The 18270-nt window shown below is 49.8% G+C and overlaps 1 protein-coding gene, 1 long non-coding RNA gene and 1 pseudogene across 3 annotated transcripts in view; all 3 read right to left on the bottom strand.

The window, feature by feature from the left end:
• The window catches only part of Galnt16 (polypeptide N-acetylgalactosaminyltransferase 16), an 86573-nt gene extending 79739 nt beyond the window's left edge, over window positions 1–6834 (bottom strand). Inside the window, exons 1-2 of one of the 2 annotated variants that reach the window (XM_029484935.1) lie at window positions 6680–6834; window positions 5991–6280 (exon numbers count right to left, since the gene is read on the bottom strand). In XM_029484935.1, the coding sequence (XP_029340795.1) occupies window positions 5991–6167 (177 nt within the window). In that variant the 5' untranslated portion in view covers window positions 6168–6280; window positions 6680–6834. Of the gene's footprint in view, window positions 1–5990; window positions 6303–6679 lie in introns of those variants that run through there. The other variant, XM_029484934.1, reaches the window with a different exon arrangement.
• A 539-nt stretch (window positions 6835–7373) lies between these two features.
• On the bottom strand, window positions 7374–7464 carry LOC115032894 (annotated as a pseudogene).
• LOC110306466 lies at window positions 7391–17868 on the bottom strand. Its single transcript, XR_002379285.1, has 3 exons — window positions 17827–17868; window positions 8986–9063; window positions 7391–7778 (listed from the first exon to the last, which is right to left on the bottom strand). It is a non-coding gene; the product is annotated as an uncharacterized LOC110306466 (long non-coding RNA).
• Window positions 17869–18270: the final 402 nt, after the last annotated feature.

The raw sequence follows: 18270 nt of genomic DNA, 5'->3' as shown, positions 1-18270 counted from the left end.
CCTGGAACTCACTTTGTAGACCAGGCTGGCCTCGAACTCAGAAATCCGCCTGCCTCTGCCTCCCAAGTGCTGGGATTAAAGGCGTGTGCCACCACACCCGGCTCAGATTTCTTATGTAAAGTAGGAAACTATACTGTGTCTGCAATTTCCGTCCTCAGGGAGGCTGAATCCGGAGGATTTTGTGAGTTCCAGGTCAGCCTAGGCTACAAAAAAACAAAACAAAACAAAACAAAACAAAAAAAAAAACTGTCTCAAAAATAAAACAAAATGGCCAAGTGCATAACCTTCTGAACACTTTATATCATATCTAGTTTCTTTTTCATATTTTATTTTTGATTATATGCATCTGTGCATGTGTCTCTGAATGTCGGTTTGTGCAATTTGGGTGTAGTGCCTACAGAGGCCAGAAGAGGTCGCTGGATCTGGAGTCACAAGCAGTTATGAGATGACCAAAACAGGTGCTAGAAATCAAACTTGGTTCTTCTGGAAGAGCAGTGCATGATCCTAGCCACCAAGCCACCTCTCCCCCACCCTCCAGTTCCATGTCTGGATTCTTACACAGTGACTACCACAATGTAAATGTGAGTGGTCCTTCTAGAGTATCATTTACAAACTAACGAGGTGGAGGTGCCCTGGTAAGCCTGCGCATGCTCACTACAAGACGCAATCCTGCCCATCCCCCAGTCTTTTGACTTGGGCTAGTGAATGCTAGTGTGGAACCTGAGGAGAAGGGAGGCAGGGAAGCCAATCAGGATCTTGCTAGGGAAGAAAAAAAAAGCAGCTCAGCGGATCTAGAGTCTTAACCGCCTCCTACAAAATGCGCTCACCGGTCAGAGAATAACTTGCAAATAATGTCGATGCCACCAGCTCCCAGGGCTGTTTGAGGGAGGGAAGGCTGATCTAAAGCCTGGGAAATACTTGTCCAGTGTCAAAAAATATCAAATGACTGTGACCACCATCAATGTAACACAAAACAGGCAGCTACTCAGAGGCTAGACTAAGTGGCCTGAAACAGTTCTCAGACGAGGCAGAGCACAGGTATGAGACTGTCCAGAGCAAGCCCGATGTCTGAGTGAATCAAATTTAGTGCCCCAGAGGTCATTAATTGACCCCACCTGAAAGCTTGTCACCCCTGTTCACTTCTGGAAGGCTTGGGTCTGTCTCTTCTCCCGTGACTTTGCTCTGCTGTTTATGGGGAGGTGTTCTGGGTTCCCCAAAGAAGCAGGCCAGGCGCAAATCTCCAATCTTCTAACTAGAATGAACTCCTCAGTAAGAGGCTCCTCTCTGACCTCAAGGTGGTTTCTTTCATTACAGCATGACAATCCCCAGGGCAGCTTAGCAGCCTTGGCCTGTGCCTCCTCCATGTCCACCTTAAATGGTTTTTTTTTTTTTCTTTATTTCTTTTTTCCCCCACCTCAGAGCTTCTTCCTCTGCTTGCTAAACTGAGAACCACCACCACAGAAGGAAGCCAAGTCCCTCAGGCCACCCAACATGGAGCAGGGGATTCCTGGCTGGTGGGGGGCTGCTGTTACAGCACAGAAATAAAGGGGTTTCTGGAGAAATGAGCAACACCCAAAGATGCATCCTGTGCCCCTGGGCCTCCCTGTCATCCCTGTGAGAGCTCCCTCCAGCTTGGGTGCCTCAGAACCCAGGAGAGTCCCCGCCATGAATACTTTACATCTGAACACGTTGGGAAATGGAATCGTGGGTATTTGTAGTTTTCTCTCCCTAACCTCTTTCTCGCATGCGTCACCTCAACAAATTAAATACAAAATCATTTTCTATCATGTAGGCAAATCTTATTCCCGCAGCTCCAAAATGCACACATTATAAATAAAATACAAATCCATTCAGCTGTGATTGAACCTCAGTTCTCAAAGAACAGTCCTAGAAAAGCCAAAGTCGGTGTCCCCTTCTATAGTGAAGTTCCCCAAAAGACCTAAAGGGCTACTACAAGACCTGACAGGTCACCTAGTCTCTAGCTCTGTAGGTCAGGTATGTCTCTACTGTGTCCTCCCAGCACCAGAAAGAACTTCCAAAGCTATTTTCTCCCTTCTAGAAATCTACCATCTGTTTGTCAAGGCACTAACAAGCCTGGCCAATTATTTAACCCAAACTGAACAAAGACTAAGGAAGGTCCACAGGTGGTAGGTATCGCGTCCATGGGTATTCAGCTCTGTCTTGATTTCAGGATAAAAAAAAACTCCAGTTGAGGCCAGGTGTGGAGATGTTTATCTGCAATCCTAATACTCAGGGGGCTGAGGCAGGAAGAGTTTGAGTTTAAGGCCAACCTGGGCTTTTCTGTCTCCAAGAACAACAAATGATCTCTCTCACACACACACACACACAAAAGGAGAAGGGAGGGAGGGAGGAAAGAAGGAAAAGATGGAGGGAAGGAAGAAGGGAGAGAAGGAGGGAAAGATGAAGGGAAGGAAGAAGGGAGATGGAGGGAGGGAGAGAGGGAGAGAGGGAGGGAGGAGGTAAGGGAGGGAGAGAAGGTAGGAGAGAGAGAGGAAAAGAGGGAGGGGAGAGAGGGAGGGAGGAGGGAGGGAGGGAAAGAAGGAGGGAAGGAGAAGAAGGAGGGAAGGAGAAGGGAGGAATGGAGAGAGTGAGCAGTTCCAGTTGAGAAAGTTGATGCCAAACCCTTTCATGTGTTTAGACAGGAAATGGCTATCTTAATTGTGTATGTCCCTACTGAAAACACCCAAAATAGTTTTGTTTTCAAATAATGTAAAGTGAAATTCCATGTAAGACTCTGGCCTCTTACTCAAGCCTGTTAAGAGAATTAGCATATAGAAAATTCGAAACCAGAACCAACCAACCACACACTCCAGCCCTGGTTACTCTGCATCCTGCATCAGCTGGAATCCTCTGTTAGCACAGGATCAGTGTGGATCCAAGAGGATGTTTCCAAATACGCTCACTGCCTTGCCCAACACGGTGCAGCAAGGCAAAGAGTCAACCCTTGACGATGCGTGGTAAAGCTGCCAGAGGAATGGAGTCAGCTTCTCCCTTGAATCCAGATTCCATGACCAAAAAACTTCACATCAGAGCCTGTGACACACAGGCTGAGAGTAGGGCCCCTCTGGGAAACTTGGCCATAGGGTTGCCATGCCGACATCACACAATGCCAAACAAGCTCCCCAAGGTCCAGAAGCAACTTGGCTGGCTTTGAACAGGCCAGACAACAGGGTGAGGGCAGAGCTGCCTCCAAGACCAGATGCTCACAGGGACCCTCCCTTTCTGGTTTAGCTCTCTGGTTCCCTGGGGTAGTAATGACTGTCTGAATTTGCTCAGCCTCTGACAACAGGGCTGGCCACCTCATTCTCTAAGAATCTGAAGTTATGGCCCAACTCAACAGTCATGTTTGGGAATGGCTGACAGTGAGGAGTTATCAAAAGTTTTAGAAAGAAGTCAACACCGGCACCTGCCCCCTTTTTATGTTGAACAAAGGGTCCACCTCCTGAAGGTGCCAAAGCACGTGTCACCTCACCTTGGTGTCACCTCACCTTTCTACCGAGGCCAGGCTAGGGCTGTGGATAAGGGCATCTGAAGCTGGACCTGTTCCCTGCTCCCAGTGAGCAGAATCCCTTTGTACTCCTTTATCAAGGAGGTACTTATTAAGTCTTGCCGTGTGTACCAATGTGGGAATGCGGAAAGCATCCAGCACGGTCCCTGCACGCACAGCTTATCTGCAGCTGAGAGCAACATGGAAGTGAATTTCTCAAGATAGGAACACAATGCAAAGCAACATCGAGGGCAGCCTGCAGTCAGGCCAGCAGCAGAGTCATCCCAGGCTACAAGTGGTAAGGGAAGACTCTGCCACTCAACTCCCTGAGACTTCCATCCTTGCCTTTCTTCCTGGCTCGCAGCTTCCAGTCTCAGCAGCTTACCAGCAATAAGTCAGCATCTGCAGGAATGGGGGGGGGGGCATGGAAGTGTTCACTAGTGCCACACACACACCCAACTTCTAAATCTCATCCCGTATCCCACCAACAGTCCCCAGTATACGTACACACACCATTCTGAGACTCTCATCTGAGAGGCACAGAAGATAGGGTGTCCTAACCAAAGTCAGGGTTCAGGTTTCTGGATCAGACTATAGAAGCCTGTCTGTGGTCTCTGCTCTCTTTTCCCACCTACCAACCCCTAGCATCTTCCTCTTCTAGATGAAGGCCACCTCCCAACAGGTCATCAGAGAGAGAGAGAGAGAGAGAGAGAGAGAGAGAGAGAGAGAGAGAGAGATGGGAAGCCCGATCATCTGGCCTCAGTTCTATCATACTGGCCTTAGGCTGTGGTCCCTGAGACCTGGACTGAACTGATCCAGGACTAAGAATAGGGTAGCTGGGACACACATCATGGGAACTCACTGGAGTCTAGAACCACCAATGTTTGTGTTGTTCTTCCTCTGACCTGTCCGTCCATATAGATCTCAGCACCCTAGAAAGTACAGATTTGTTTTTTTTTATTTTAGCTCCATATGTTCAGATACTGACAAGTTTTTGAAAGCCATGTCCTAGGTACAGCATAGTGGCCCTCCTAAGCATGTTTGCAGCGATGCACCACAACTTGGAATCTAGGTTAAAACACAAACCTTAGGGCCTAAGGTCTCCTCTCACCAGGCCCAGAAATTGATACCATTGTAGAGTTTTTACTTCTTTACAAACAGGTGATGTGAGGGAATATGGGAAGGATGGGGCTAAGAGAGGGTACCTAGAGAACCATCCTCATATTCTTGGATTTCACTACAAATTCCCTGCATTCTACAGGATACAGGTATCAGCACTCCTGACCTTGCACCTCACCTACCGGAGGAGCTCCAGTCCCCTCTTCCCGCGGGTTCAGATCTTTCCAGGCAAGAATCACACACTCCCCTACTACACACACACACACACACACACACACACACACACACACACTGGTTCTTTGCTCTTCTTTTTGGTCCTGATGGACTTTTCAAGCTGTCTCTGACCAGCAGTAGTGTGTCCCAAGAGGTTATCTGCCCCCATCGGAAGAATGCTCCCATCTTAGCGTTCTCTCAAAGGGTCCCCTAGTCTCCTTCCTCAACAGGTGCTGGGCCTAGCCACACGAAGCCATCACCAGCTGACCAGATGAAAGTGTAGACAGGACGCCCCCTACAGGCTCAGCTTGCCCCCACCAGGGTCTACTGTGCAGCTTAATCCGCCCGCCCCCCCAACCCCTCGCCCCAGCTCCGCGGGAGCTCTCGGAGTACTAACAGCGCTTTTGTTTCTCCGACTCGCTCAGATGTCTGGAGGGTGATCTCATGAGAGGGAACTGCCCAGTCCAACGCACACACAGTCCCCTTCAACTGCAGACCCTAGGGTTGAAGGCAAAGAGCGCTTACAAGTCAAGCCTTCTCCCCGCCCCTGGGGAGCCAGAAAACACCTCCGGGGAAGGTAGGGGTGGAAGCTGAAAAAATTGGCCCAAGTTGATCTTGGATGTGAAGGCGCTAAGCCAAGGGCAGCGCTCAGCGACCCTTCCCTTACCCATGCCGCCGCCCGGTGTCCTTTACCCCAGAGGCTGAAGACCCGGTGCGCAACACCACCTACGCGCTCTTACTGAGCTCTGCTCCCACCACCCTCTCGCTGCACTCCAGGGCCAGCCGCCTTCTGGGGATGGCGAGACGCCCGCAGCCCCCTAGTCCCCAGCCCCGATTGCGCGGGGCCGCGAGAGCCGCCACGTTCCCAGTCGCGCGCGCACGCCGGGCCCACCAAACTTGCAGCACTTTCTCCCTGCCCCCACATGCTGTCACCCTCCCTGCATCTAAGCACCCTGGCCCCTCCGGGCCCGCACAGGTTGCCATAACAACGAGCAGGAATTCTCCAACATATACAAAGCCTGAACGGTGCTCGGGGCACGCAGCCCCCGGCCGGGCCCCGCGAACCTCGGCTAACAGCGGGGGGGGGGGGGCAGGACGCGCGCCGAGGATCCCCGGCCCGCCGCTCACCCGGTGCGCAGAGCGTACTCACAATGAGCGGAATGGTGCGGTCCTCGCGGAGCTGCTCCGGTCTCCCGCCCGCCCTCTGCGCGCCGCGACCGCTGGAGGATGCTGCATGGGCTCGGTTGTCCTGCCATAAGTAGTAGAAAGTGCCCAGGATCCAGGCTACCGTCAGGATGGCGATGGCATTGGCGCGGATCTTCCTCATGGTGGGCGGACGGGCGCCCCGCGTGGGGCCCGAGGTCGGCGTGCTCTCAGAGCCCGGGCAGGGGAGCTTGCTGCCCCAGCCGTTTGTTATCGCTTGCGCCGGGCTGCTCAGTCCTGCAGAGCAGAAAAAGGAGAGAGGTGGTGGTGGTGGTTGGGGGGGGGGGGGGGTTGGGGGGGGGGGGTGATAGGAAGAGACAGGAGCGCAGAGCGATCCTCACGGTCCTAATGCCCTTCAGCCCCGAGCGCGCGCGGCCCCGGGCGCTCATTCATTCGCGCGCCTAGCTGGCTCTGTGCTCCAGACGCCGCGGGCAGCCCGGGCCGCTGCGCACCGGCTAAAGAGCGCGCCCGCTGGGAAGTGGCGCGGGCCTTCCTCCCGCATCCCGGGTCTCGGCGAGACAGACGCCGGGTGGAATGGCGATGAACCAGAGCTGGTCTCTGCTCTCAACGCTCGGCTACCTCTCGCCCGTCCCCTGCCTCCGCGCGGCCCTGGTCTGTCTCTCCACCCACACCTACCCCACGGCCGAGCGGACCTGAGTCACCAGCGAAGACGCGCGACCCCTGGCCTTGGCCCGAGTCGCCTAGCTGCAGTTCCCGGCAGCGCTGAGAACTGAGCTCTGGCGCGGGGTTCAACCTGTGTTCAGAGAGTCCTTCGGAGGGGGCAAGGCTAGCGAGGAGGCAGTCTTGACTTTGCACCGGAATCCTTCTCGGAGACCCAGGATTCCATCCGCCTCGGTGGCCCGAGGGGGTGGGGAGTTGGAAGCTGATGCACTTGACACTCTGGAGAGCGAGGTGAAGCTGCGCTGCGGTACAACCAATGCAAGCACAGGGATGCGATCGCTGGACATCTTTCATTACCCTGGGGCTCCTAGCTTTCTCGTAGTTCCTATCCACTCAGGCATCGCGGTTCCCTGAACTGTCCTGAGGCGTCATCACCGTTCCGTGAGAGTGAAGGGAGGCCATAGAGGCCAGGCCACAGGGTTCGATTAGTGGACAGAACCCTGTCTAAGAGCCCTCTGACAGTTTTCTGACAAAGTGCAAAATAAGGTGGTGAGAGGCAGGATAGACATCATTGAGATTCTGATTCTGCGGAGGCCCTGAAGTCGATGAGAGGTGAGAAGCAGGTGTGAATAATTCAGGCTCCAGGCAGAAGACAAGGCGGGCTAGGGCCTGTCAGGCAAAGGAAGACACACACTCGGAGCTCTGAGATACCAAAGTAGATGCTGCGGAGGAAGAAATAATTTATTGCAAACCGGTCTTCAGTAACGAACTACAGAAATGATTCCTGAAAGTATAGTCTTGCAAAGTGGTCTTTAGGAAGGCTTCCCAGAAAAAGTGGATAAATCTGGAGAATAGGAGGGAAATCCCAAAAAGGCAGAGAAGAATGAGGAAAGGGCAGGGACAGCCAAGGTCCTCAGGATAATACCTCATGAAAGCGTGCTGGATACTGGCAAAGACCTGGTGTGAGTTGAGACTGGCCAGACTGGGCAAGTCTAGATACTGGAGGATCTTGAATGCCAGGAGCAGAGTGGACAGAGTGGTGCTTTTTGGATGATGTCGGGTAGGTTGACTCTTCGGAAAATCCAAGACAGGTCAGGCTTACGAATGAAGTCATCTGGGGAATAAGGCAAATACTGAGATCATAGCAGTATGTCCTGCCTCCCACATCAGCATCAGCATCCGTATCAGCATCAGCATCACCCAGAGACACACAAGTGAAATGAGAGGGTGTTTGTCAGTAGTTCCAGAAACCTAAGACAAGCTTGATATATTTCTACTGAAGTGAAAAGAAAATCTCCAGTGTTTTGTTTAGAGCAGAAAGAGGAGGAGGAGGAGAAGCTGGAATGTAACGGAGTTTCCACTAGTGTTACCACTTACTCCTCGGGACTCACAGGACGAAGGGACAGAGAAGGCTGCCCCTGCACCAGTACCACCACAGAGAAACAGTGGTGGACAGCCTTTCTAGGATGATCAGTCCTCCCTCAGGTGGGCACTTCCCTGGACTTGGAGGTAGTGATTTTACGTGACAGGGAGTTGACATAAAGGTTGACTGTGTCCCCCTCACCATGAGCACTCTAGACAGAGAGGGGGCTTGAGCTGCCACCTCAGCTACAGCTTCTAATCTTCCTTCCAGGATCAAGTCCAGAATGGCTCAGAAGTGAACCCAGCCTTCCCTGGGGTTTCCTTGCTGGTGTTGGGAGGAGATCCAAGCAGCATAGACTTAAAGCCACCCTGAGAGACTTGCATGTTCCTAATAGTCCCTGAACTCCGAAAACACCGAGAGTAACCATGCCAGCCACAGGTTATTTGAGGCTTCCGGGTGGCGCCCTGTGCCAGCCCTCCATATATGCCCTGCAGAGCTCCCACCCTGAGATGAGCTATGCGAATCCTCACACTGGCAAATGAAGACACTCAGCCCTCAGGAGGCCGGCAGGTGCCAGCATCCAGCGACCAGTACAGGGCTGTTTGTGCAGGGTCCTCATTTCCACCCCCAGTCTATTTTCTCCTGGGTAAAGAGGGGGAGGGATATGAAGGGATGGGTCTACTCCTGTAGAGTCATTTCCAGCTTCTAGTACCTTAGACATCTTGCCCCATTTGGCACTCCTCTCAGACACAGTTCACCTCTTTCTTCTACAGATGTCAAAGACAGTACTGAGTGAGCTGAGCAGAATGTCACCACCAAGGGTTCACAGGGATCTTGGAGCTCTCTCTGACTATGCATCTGGGTGGGGACTGGGATGAGGGGGCAACAGAGGGGGTCCAGATCAGTATAAGCCCTTGCCACTGGGGCAGGGACAGGTAAATTCCATGTTAACTGTTACCTATGAGGTGGCTCCGGTCAATTCTCAGCCTCGGCTTTCTCAGCTGCACAGTGAGGGTGCCGGCTGCCTGCAGCATTGCTGGGAAAGATGGGATAAAATACCAGGAGATAGAGAGGCTCACCCAGGGCTCTGCAAATCTCTTCCCACGGGCACATGCTCTTCCCACCTCAGAGGAGTAGGGTTGAAAGGGGACTTCCTAAAGCTTGCCCGAAGCACATGCCAAGAACAGAGCCCAGAATGGCTTCTCCAGCCACATCAAACATTACTAAGGGCAGAGTGCCTTGCCCCACGGCTAAATGACTGCCTCTTTCAGAGCTTCTGCTAAGCTGGCCACTCTAGGTTCATTACCTTTAAGAGGCAGGCCCTCTCAGAAGCCTCTTATCAGGTCTGCTTTAGTGTGAGAAGTCCAGAAGACAGGTGAGAGAACCTGGCACAAACCCTCCCCTCCCACCATACCTGTCTGCTCTGAGCAGGAAAGAAAGCTGGAAGCACAGAGCATCGTGAGCACACAACGCACAGTGCTGACAGAGGATCTCAGCATCCTTATCCCGTGAGAAGGCTACGTCATTGCCCCTCAACAGTGATGAGATCCATGCAGAGGTTGGCAGCCACCCACTGTCAGAGAGCCACCCTCAACATACCAGTTGTCTCTAAGGAAAAGGTGAATGCTGAGCTCCTGGAAACCACTGCAGATGGGAAGGCCTGGCTCTCTGAAAGGATTTCAGTTGATCTCTCTGTCTCTGTCTCTACCTCTGTCTGTCTCTGTCTGTCTGTCTGTCTGTCTGTCTCTGTCTCTCTCTGTATGCTACACAAGCATGCATAAAAACACATCCCATGCATGCAACACCATGGTGCATATGTGGAGGCCAGAGGACAACGTTTGAAGAGTCAGTTCTCTCTAGTTTGAGGCAGGGGCTCTGAGTTTTGCAGCTGAGCTGCGTACTTCAGGCTAGCTGGCCTCCAGCTTCCCATCTCACTGAAGAAGAGCTGGGATCGCACATCCCACTCTTTGACTTGGATTCCAGGTTACTGGACTTGTTCAGCAAGTCCTTTGACCAACTGAGTCATCTCCTTGGCCCCTCACTGATTTGTTTGTTTGTTTATTCTTTTCTTTTTCACACGTATTAATTTGGCAGGGGTTGGGGCCCCTGCACATGCCGTGGTCATGACATGCAGAAGTCAGAGAAGACAACATGTAGGAGTTGGTTCTCTTCCCACCATGTGAGTTCTGAGAATGGAACTCCAATCATGCATTGCAGTGGCAAATGTCCATGCTCACTGAGCCATCTTGCCTCATAGCACAGTGCTTAGAACAGTGGTATAGTAATGGCTCACAGAGCATGCTTATCAAAGAGTTGTCAATGAAAAACAAATGGATCAAAAAAGGCATGGACTGTTGGTACATCTACCTCCCTAAGCCAAACACTTGAAGGAGGAGTACAGGACTAGAGTCCAGAGGATGACTCGTTATAGGGACAGGGGCAAGTGAGGGTAATGGGTCCCCTAACTGCTTCTTGTAGAGCAGCTAGCACTGGCCTCCAATCAAGACGTAAGAGGTTAAATTATGTTGTCCCATGAGGAGGGAGTAAGAAAACTTTCAGGGTCTTGGAAATTGGTACCAGGAGAGTGGGATATTGCTGTGACAGACCTGACCCATGTTGTTTTGGGGAGGATTGTGAAGAATTTTGGAACTTTGCACTAGAAAGCCATGGAGGGTTGACTTGTCTGTAGGGGCTTAGAGAGTGAGAATGTTGAGAGCAGAACAGATGGCCGAGGCCTAGCTTGTGAGGTTTCAGAGGGACGCAAAGACTATATGGGGGCCATTGGTGTGAAGAATCTATGGCTCTGGTTAGTGGGAGCTGAAGAATCAATCAGCTGTGGTGAACAAGGGACCTGAACTGTAGTAAAGTAAAACCTTTGTTTTCCTGGGACAATGGATGCTGCTCAGCTAGGGCTGAAGAATCAGCTGTGATTAACAAGAGACCAGCATCACTGGCGTGAGGTCTCACTGGGAAGTGTTACCTCAGGGTCAGCACACAGAAGCTGTGTTCCAGAAGAGGTCAAGGTTGTACTTCTACTGGCACCCAGGCTTGGGAGTGTAAGAGTCTCCCAGGGAGTCCTGGTTTTAAAGGCATGAAGGAGACATGGAGAACAGCTGAGGCTTGGCACTGCGAGGCCAGAGAGACCATTGGTGAAGGTATAGCCTCAGTGGCAGTGGAAACCCAGGACTGAAGGGGTCACACAGAGAAAATGAGGTTTGACATTGGTCTCTCCATGAAGGGAGACGAAGAGAGGTTACTGGTCAAAGTGCAGCCCAGGTGCAGCAGAAGACCCCAACATTTCGGAGATGCCAGTACCATGGGATGCCCACCAAGAACAGCAACAGCTGTGGCAGGGAGACCGCTAGAGCCTAGAGGACAAGATGTGTGTGCTGCAGAAGGGAGAGCTATAGAAGTGACCCAAGCCCCTTGGAGAAGCCCAGAAGATCATGAGTCCAGGACATTGGACGTTGAATTATTTACAGTGTTGGAGTGTGGTTTTGCTTTGTTCAGATTCTAACTGTACGCTGATTCTTCCCCCTTGAAGTAAGAAAGTATTTAGCTTATTATTTTATAGGAGCCCACAGTTGAGAAACGCTGAATTTTTAAAAGAGATTTTAGATTTTTAAAAGAGACTTTGAATTTTCACAGAGACTGGACCTATTTATTTATTTACCATATGTAAGTACACTGTAGCTGTCTTCAGACACACCACAAGAGGGCATCAGATCCCATTATGGATGGTTGTGAGTCATCATGTGGTTGCTTGGATTTGAACTCACAACCTTCAGAAGAGCAGTTGGCGCTCTTAATCACTGAGCCATCTCTCCAGCCCCAAGACTGGACTTTTAAAGTGTTCGAATTAGTAAAGACTGTAGGACTTTTAAGTTTGTAATTTTTTTTTTATATTTGTGATATTTACTAATCTGAGATCTTAGGGATGAACCAAGAACAGGAAAGGTTAGGTCTTAGAAAGTACTGTGTGTCAAGTTGACAAGGAACAGTTGTGCTAGTTAATTTGATGTCAACTTGACACAGGCTATTCATCTGAGAGCAGGAAACCCTAACTGAAAAAAAAAATGCTTCTGTAAGATTAGGGCTGTAGGCAAGCTGATTGAGCATTTTCTTAATTATGATTGATGGGGGAGGACCCAGCCCACTGCAGGTGGTGCCATCCCTCGGCTGGTGGTCCCAGGTTCTTCCTATAAGAAAGCAGCCTGAGCAAGCCATGAGGAAGAAGCCAGAAAGCAGCACCCATCCAGGACCTCTGCATCAGGTCCTGCCTCCAGGTTCCTGCCCTGTTTGGGTTCCTAACCTGATTTCCTTCAGTGATAAACAGTGATGTGGAGGTGTAAGCCAGATAAACCCTTTCCTCCCCAGCTTGTGTTGGTCATGGTGCTTGATTATAGCAATTGTAACCCAACTATGAAAGTTAGTTCTAATCAAAGTTAGAGAAAGGGGCTGGTGAGATGGCTCAGCGGTTAAGAGCACTGACTGCTCTTCCGAAGGTCCTGAGTTCAAATCCCAGCAACCACATGGTGGCTCACAACCACTCGTTATGAAATCTGATGCCCTCTTCTGGTGTGTCAGAAGACAGCTATAGTGTACTTATTTATAATAATAAATAAATCTTTAAAAAAAAACAAAGTTAGAGAAAGAATGACCTCCATTCTGGTGCCCAACTCATGGAACAATAAAATAGCTGTGAAATGAGCCAGCTGTTGCATTGGGATTAATTTGGCTGCAGAGGTTTTGAGCTAATTAGAAATGTGTCAAATGTTCTTTAGTGACAGCAAAGGATGCATTTTTAAAAGAAATGCATTAATAAAGCCAGTAGTCAGTAGAACCAGTCCTAGAGACAAAGTCCTTCTCAAAGCCCCCCATCATTCCTAACTCTACCACCTTCTCCTTTGCCTCTTTCCCACAGCCTGTAGAGGACTAAGTGACCAAGATTCTCACAGGAGACCACATGGCCCATCAGAATGCCCAGCCAGGAGCTTTCTGTAATGTATTGTGCGTTTCTAGTACAGTGCTGACACTCTCAACATATGTACTAAATATCTAGATTTGGTAATTGAGCGAATAAAAGAATAGGGACAGTCTGGCTAGCCACATGCCACCATTTTCTATCTCATAACAATGTCAAGTAGCCTTTTGAGATGGTGTTTCCAGTGTCTTCTTGCCTGTTGTGGTAGCATTTCTAGACTCTTCCTTTCTTCCTTGAGTACTTACCATGCCAGTCCTAGAGAATACAAAAGTGAATAAAATTTGGTTCTAGCCCCTGAGAGGTCCCTGGATGAACAGCAGGAAAAGGCACATAATCATAAGATGATACGGATCGATAAAAGCACAGAGGAGCTCGGTCACTATCCTGAAGTTGTTTGGGAGCTGAGCCTTGGATGGCAGACTCGCTGTGTCTGGGAGCACAGGAAATGGTATATATGAGTTTACTTTATCATGGTAAGGACAGTGGTGGTGATGCCATGGGCAAGGGACAATCCTCTGTGCCCTATTGAATCTGTACGTGTTCAGGAAAGACAAACACACCAGTGTGACATTAGCAGCTTATGAGGTATAGTGAGTAGACTGAAGACTACTGGTGGAGGATCACAGTAACACTGTAGCCTTCCCAGCAACGTATCTAGCCTGGATTAGGGTAGTGACTGTGGCTAGAGCAGGACAGAAAGAGGGGAGATGCAAAAGATTTGCCCATGGGTGGTGGGTAAGAGAGAGGATTTCAGAATAACATAAATTTCCTGCCTACTAGAGATGTCCTCTGGCTTAAGGGGATCGTGAACTGAAATGAATCCAGGAGGGAGGTCTGAGAAGTATCTTCAATTGAACCTGAGCTCTCTGGGGCTATCTAATCTCTGGAAGAATGCGTGAATCAGTCAGGTAGAGATGAAAACTCAGAAGCCCAAGTGGCAAACTCAGCACAGAGTGGTGATCACGTACCCAGCACAGAGGCCACACACATCACAAAGTCACAAAGTATTGGATGCCTACCATGTACCTAGGCATGAGGAGAAGCCATGCACATCACAAACGATGGCTTCTGGATCCCTGAGTGAGGATGAAGGACTGTCATTTTTTCCCTGTGTCTGCCATGCTCTGGATGCAGGCTCTTAGGAATACTTATTTCTTTATCAGGGCTCTTATCAGCTGGAACATGGAAAGAGCTGCTAGCCTTTGGCCTTACAAACTTTAGTTCAGGGTCAAAGGGATCAGGCCTGAGACCAAAGCCAATGCAAGGTGAAGAAGCCCAGACTCCTGGCCTGCATTCATTTAGTCCAATGGCACCTACAATCAATGTCTCACTTGTCTTCATAAAGCTTAAAAGCAGAAATTATGGGGATACTCTGGGCTTGGTATATACTTTGGAGCTCTCATCCAGCCAAGATTGCCAAGGTATTCTGAAGTATAATTTCTATTCCCTTACAGGAAGATGATGATAATGCGGGAGGTGTGTAACACCAGACCCACGCTTTCTGGGAATTCAGCATTCAGAGAAAGTGAGGTTTTTACAAGCCAGTGTTTACAGTTGTACATGTCCTCTCTCCCTGGAGCCACCTCCAAAGCCATCAGAAGGCTCATCAATCTGGTTTGGATGCTGAAATTGCTCACAGTGTCTGGAGCTGATGCCAGAGCAAAAAAGACTTTTAAAAGGCATCATACCATTTTATCAGCATATAAATAGTTATAAACCGTGGGGTGTCTCCTCAGGGTAGGTGGTGGTAAACAGCTAGCTGGGCTGGCTGTCGGGACTCAGGGCATGGAGCTCAGAAGCAGCAGCAGCAGCAGCTATTTCTACTCATGTCTTCTCATCACTCTTGGCACCACCGCCCTGTGTCCATTCTCAGGCTGTCCTTAGTCCAGATGGACACTTCTCCCTCATCCCCAACAAGAAAATGCCAGCCTCTGCTTCCCACACCCACAGGCTGTAGTTCTTAGTGGAGGTGCTATGCCTCTGCTTGGCCCCAGATCTCAGTCTGTGTCCAACAAAAGAGGCAGACAAGAGTCTGTGGTTGTTGTTGTTGTCTCTGTTGTCTCTGTCCCCTCCAAGTGCCTGTGTGTATGGATATATGTGCAGGAATTTATGTGATCTGTTTACTAAAATTGGACTTCATACTTTTTCTTGAATAACTGATTTCTTTCCTGTAATTACTAGTTATTAGTAACACATGATTGTTCACTAGAGAAAAAATAAAATCTGTATCTAATTGTCTTTCCTTCTATCTCTGAATCATTTATCTTTACAAAGACCACTACCTAAAAGTGGAGGGAGCTGTAGCAATTGGGAAGTGGGACACCTGCCATCACCAACTTGGTCATCCTGCAGAAGTAACACACTTGGGCCTCTTGCATTTAAAAATGGGACTTTATTGGTGGGTGTTAATGCACACTGGTGATCTCAGCACTTGAGAGGCTGAGACAGGAGGACAGCTGTGACTTTAAAAATAGCCCCACCCCACCCCCACCCTCCAAAAGGGAAGGTTTAGAAAGATGGCTCATCAGTTAGAAGTAATATTGTTCTTGCAAAGGACCCAGGTTAAAATTCCTGCCGGGCAGTGGTGGCACACGCCTTTAATCCCAGCACTTGGGAGGCAGAGGCAGGCAGATTTCTGAGTTCCAGGCCAGCCTGGTCTACAGAGTGAGTTCCAGGACGGGCAGGGCTACACAGAGAACCCCCCCCCCAAAAAAAAGTAAAATCCCAGCACCCACAACTATCTGTAGAGCGCATTCCTACATGAAATAAGTCTTTAGGAGAAGAGCAGTACTTTGTCTCAAGTGCACTTAAAATGGCCTTTCTAGGACTGGCATTTTAAGATTTCACTTGCTTAGTATTTAAACTATTTCCTGTCCTGGAAAGAATTACTAGCACTAATCTAGAATGCAATTTTCTTTGTCCTTTGATTTCCCCCAACATCTTAAACACACACACACACCTGGATGATTTATAATATTATACTTGATCAAGAATCTGGAACCTGAGATGGGAAGATTAAGATTTTCAGTGGTTAAATGTAATCAAGAGAGCTGGATTTCAGAGCTCCAGATTCCACATAAGTGCCAGATGGGGCATGGCAGCTTGCCTGTAATTCTAGTGTTGGAAGGAACTGGGATCCCTGGAGCAAGCCCCGGAGTTCTGGGTTTGAGAGACTCTGCCTCGAAGAACGAGGTGGAACAACTGAGGAAGATTCCCAGTATCAACCTTGCACCTCGACATGCATGTGTAGAGATATCTGTGTGAACCTGCACATATGTGAACACAAATACTCATGAAAAAAAAAAAAAAGAAGAAGAAAAATAAGAACTTGACATCTTTTAGATGGACAAAAAAATAATTCAAGAAATTGGGGTATTCAGGGATGGCTCTGGGAATGGGAGCCAGTCTTTCACTGCATATACTTTTGTGCCTTTTTCCCCTTTCAGTTCCTGGAGAACAGGAGCCCAGTGATGGGACTGGACCCCTGCTGGACCATCCCCACTCTCCAGCCTGGAGTTGGCCTGGAGACGTTTGATGGATGCACACTGCTACTGGCTACTTGGCTGCAGGCACTCTGCTGGGCTATCATGCCGCACAGGGATTCTACTGAGGCACTCTAGCAAAGGGCTGCCTCTCCACAGCTCCTGGACAAGCAGAGTCAGCAAAGGAGAAGCATACCCAACCATAAATTCACCGGCCCCTACTATTTCCTCTCGAAGGCAGATTGCCTCTTTTTTGCTTTGTTTTCTGATGATGTGACATGAAGATGTAAGTATAAAAGAAAAAGAGGTACTAGAGCTAGAGTCGACTGGGGAGAAGGAGAAAGGTTCTATTTTCCCTGGTAGCAGCCTGCAGTGCGTGGCTCCATTGACAGAGCCAGGTTGCTGCATCTCAGGCTGACTTCTGTGCCTGTCACCCCCACCCCCAACCTGTGTTGGCGCCCCATCCGTTTTCCTAATTACCTTGAGCCCTTACCCAGTCTCCTCCTTCTGTCTCCTTTCCTGACTATAGCCTTAGATGGCAATGGCCATCACTTTTCTGTCCTTGTCTTTCTTTGTCCTACTCTGATTTCTTTGGTGCCACCTATTGCACAGGCACATGGCCAAGAAACAGCTGCCATCACTGAGGTCCGTTTCCCAGTCTGGAACTGTCATTAGTCCACAGCTCAGACTGTTCAAGGTGGGTAATTCCCCTTTAACGATATCCCCACAGCCAATCACCTGCACTGTAAGTTAAAGATATCAGCTTCCCCCTATGAATTAGTTCTTACTAGGAATCTGTAGATCAAAGTTTAAACACCCCAAGTTACTTCTATGTCTTGTAAACAGGGCCCAGAATCCATACTCAATCTGGAGTGTCCTGGTAGCGATGAACCCGCTGGTTCCAGAGCCTGTCACTGCAGTGAGTGGGCTCTCGGCTGTCTCACCAACTGCACACAAGCCCGAGAGGGCCTAGGCTGTCCCCCCGAAGGAAGCTGTGGGGAATGAGGGCAGGAGGACAAAAAGCTATGACAATCAGACAAGTAGCAGCAGACGGAGATGAGTATGTGCCAGCGCAGACGCAGACCACAAAGGCACAAGCAGAGATGGAAAGATAGAGAACACAGGAAAAACAGCTTCAGGGAGAGACAAAGCAGAGAGCAAAACCCAATAAAAGTGTAAAGAACACTAAAGCCAGACAAGACTGGGGAGAGACCATCCCCAGAGGCCGTGAACATCAGTGGAGTCAGGTCAGCGAGGAGGGCGGGAGGCTTTGGAGTGGCGCTGGAGGCAAGAGCATTGGAGCAACATAAATCTGTTGGGAAGGGTCACTCACCTTCCAAGCTGTTGTGCTTATTGGCTACAGCAAGCAGAATCTATTTAAAACAGACCAGGCACTTTGCCTTATTCCGTTTCCCTGCCCAGAAAAGGCTGGAGCCAAAGGCTGAGGGAACCAGTCCAGCAGCCACCACAGGCTGAGTGGGAAGAACCCATCCTATCTCCAATGACCCCTCCTTTCATCTCGCTGCCACCCCTAAGCCACCAGGTCACACTCAACTGTTAGCATACTGAACACAGCCTCCAAGCCTCCAAAACTTCCTTCAAGCTTGTCAGAAGGCAGCCGCTGCTCAACTGTGAGAGCTGTTGTAAGGCCACACTCAGGAGGGCTGTTTGACAGCAGGCATGTTTTAGAGGAGCGAGGGATTGGGGTGGTCATATAGAGGAGAGGATGCCAGGGAACTGGGAAGACACCAGCGGTGCCACTCCCTTCCCTGGACTG

This window comes from Mus caroli, chromosome 12, assembly GCF_900094665.2.
Source record: "Mus caroli chromosome 12, CAROLI_EIJ_v1.1, whole genome shotgun sequence".
NCBI lineage: Eukaryota > Metazoa > Chordata > Mammalia > Rodentia > Muridae > Mus > Mus caroli.
This window is presented reverse-complemented; position numbering and strand designations above follow the sequence as displayed.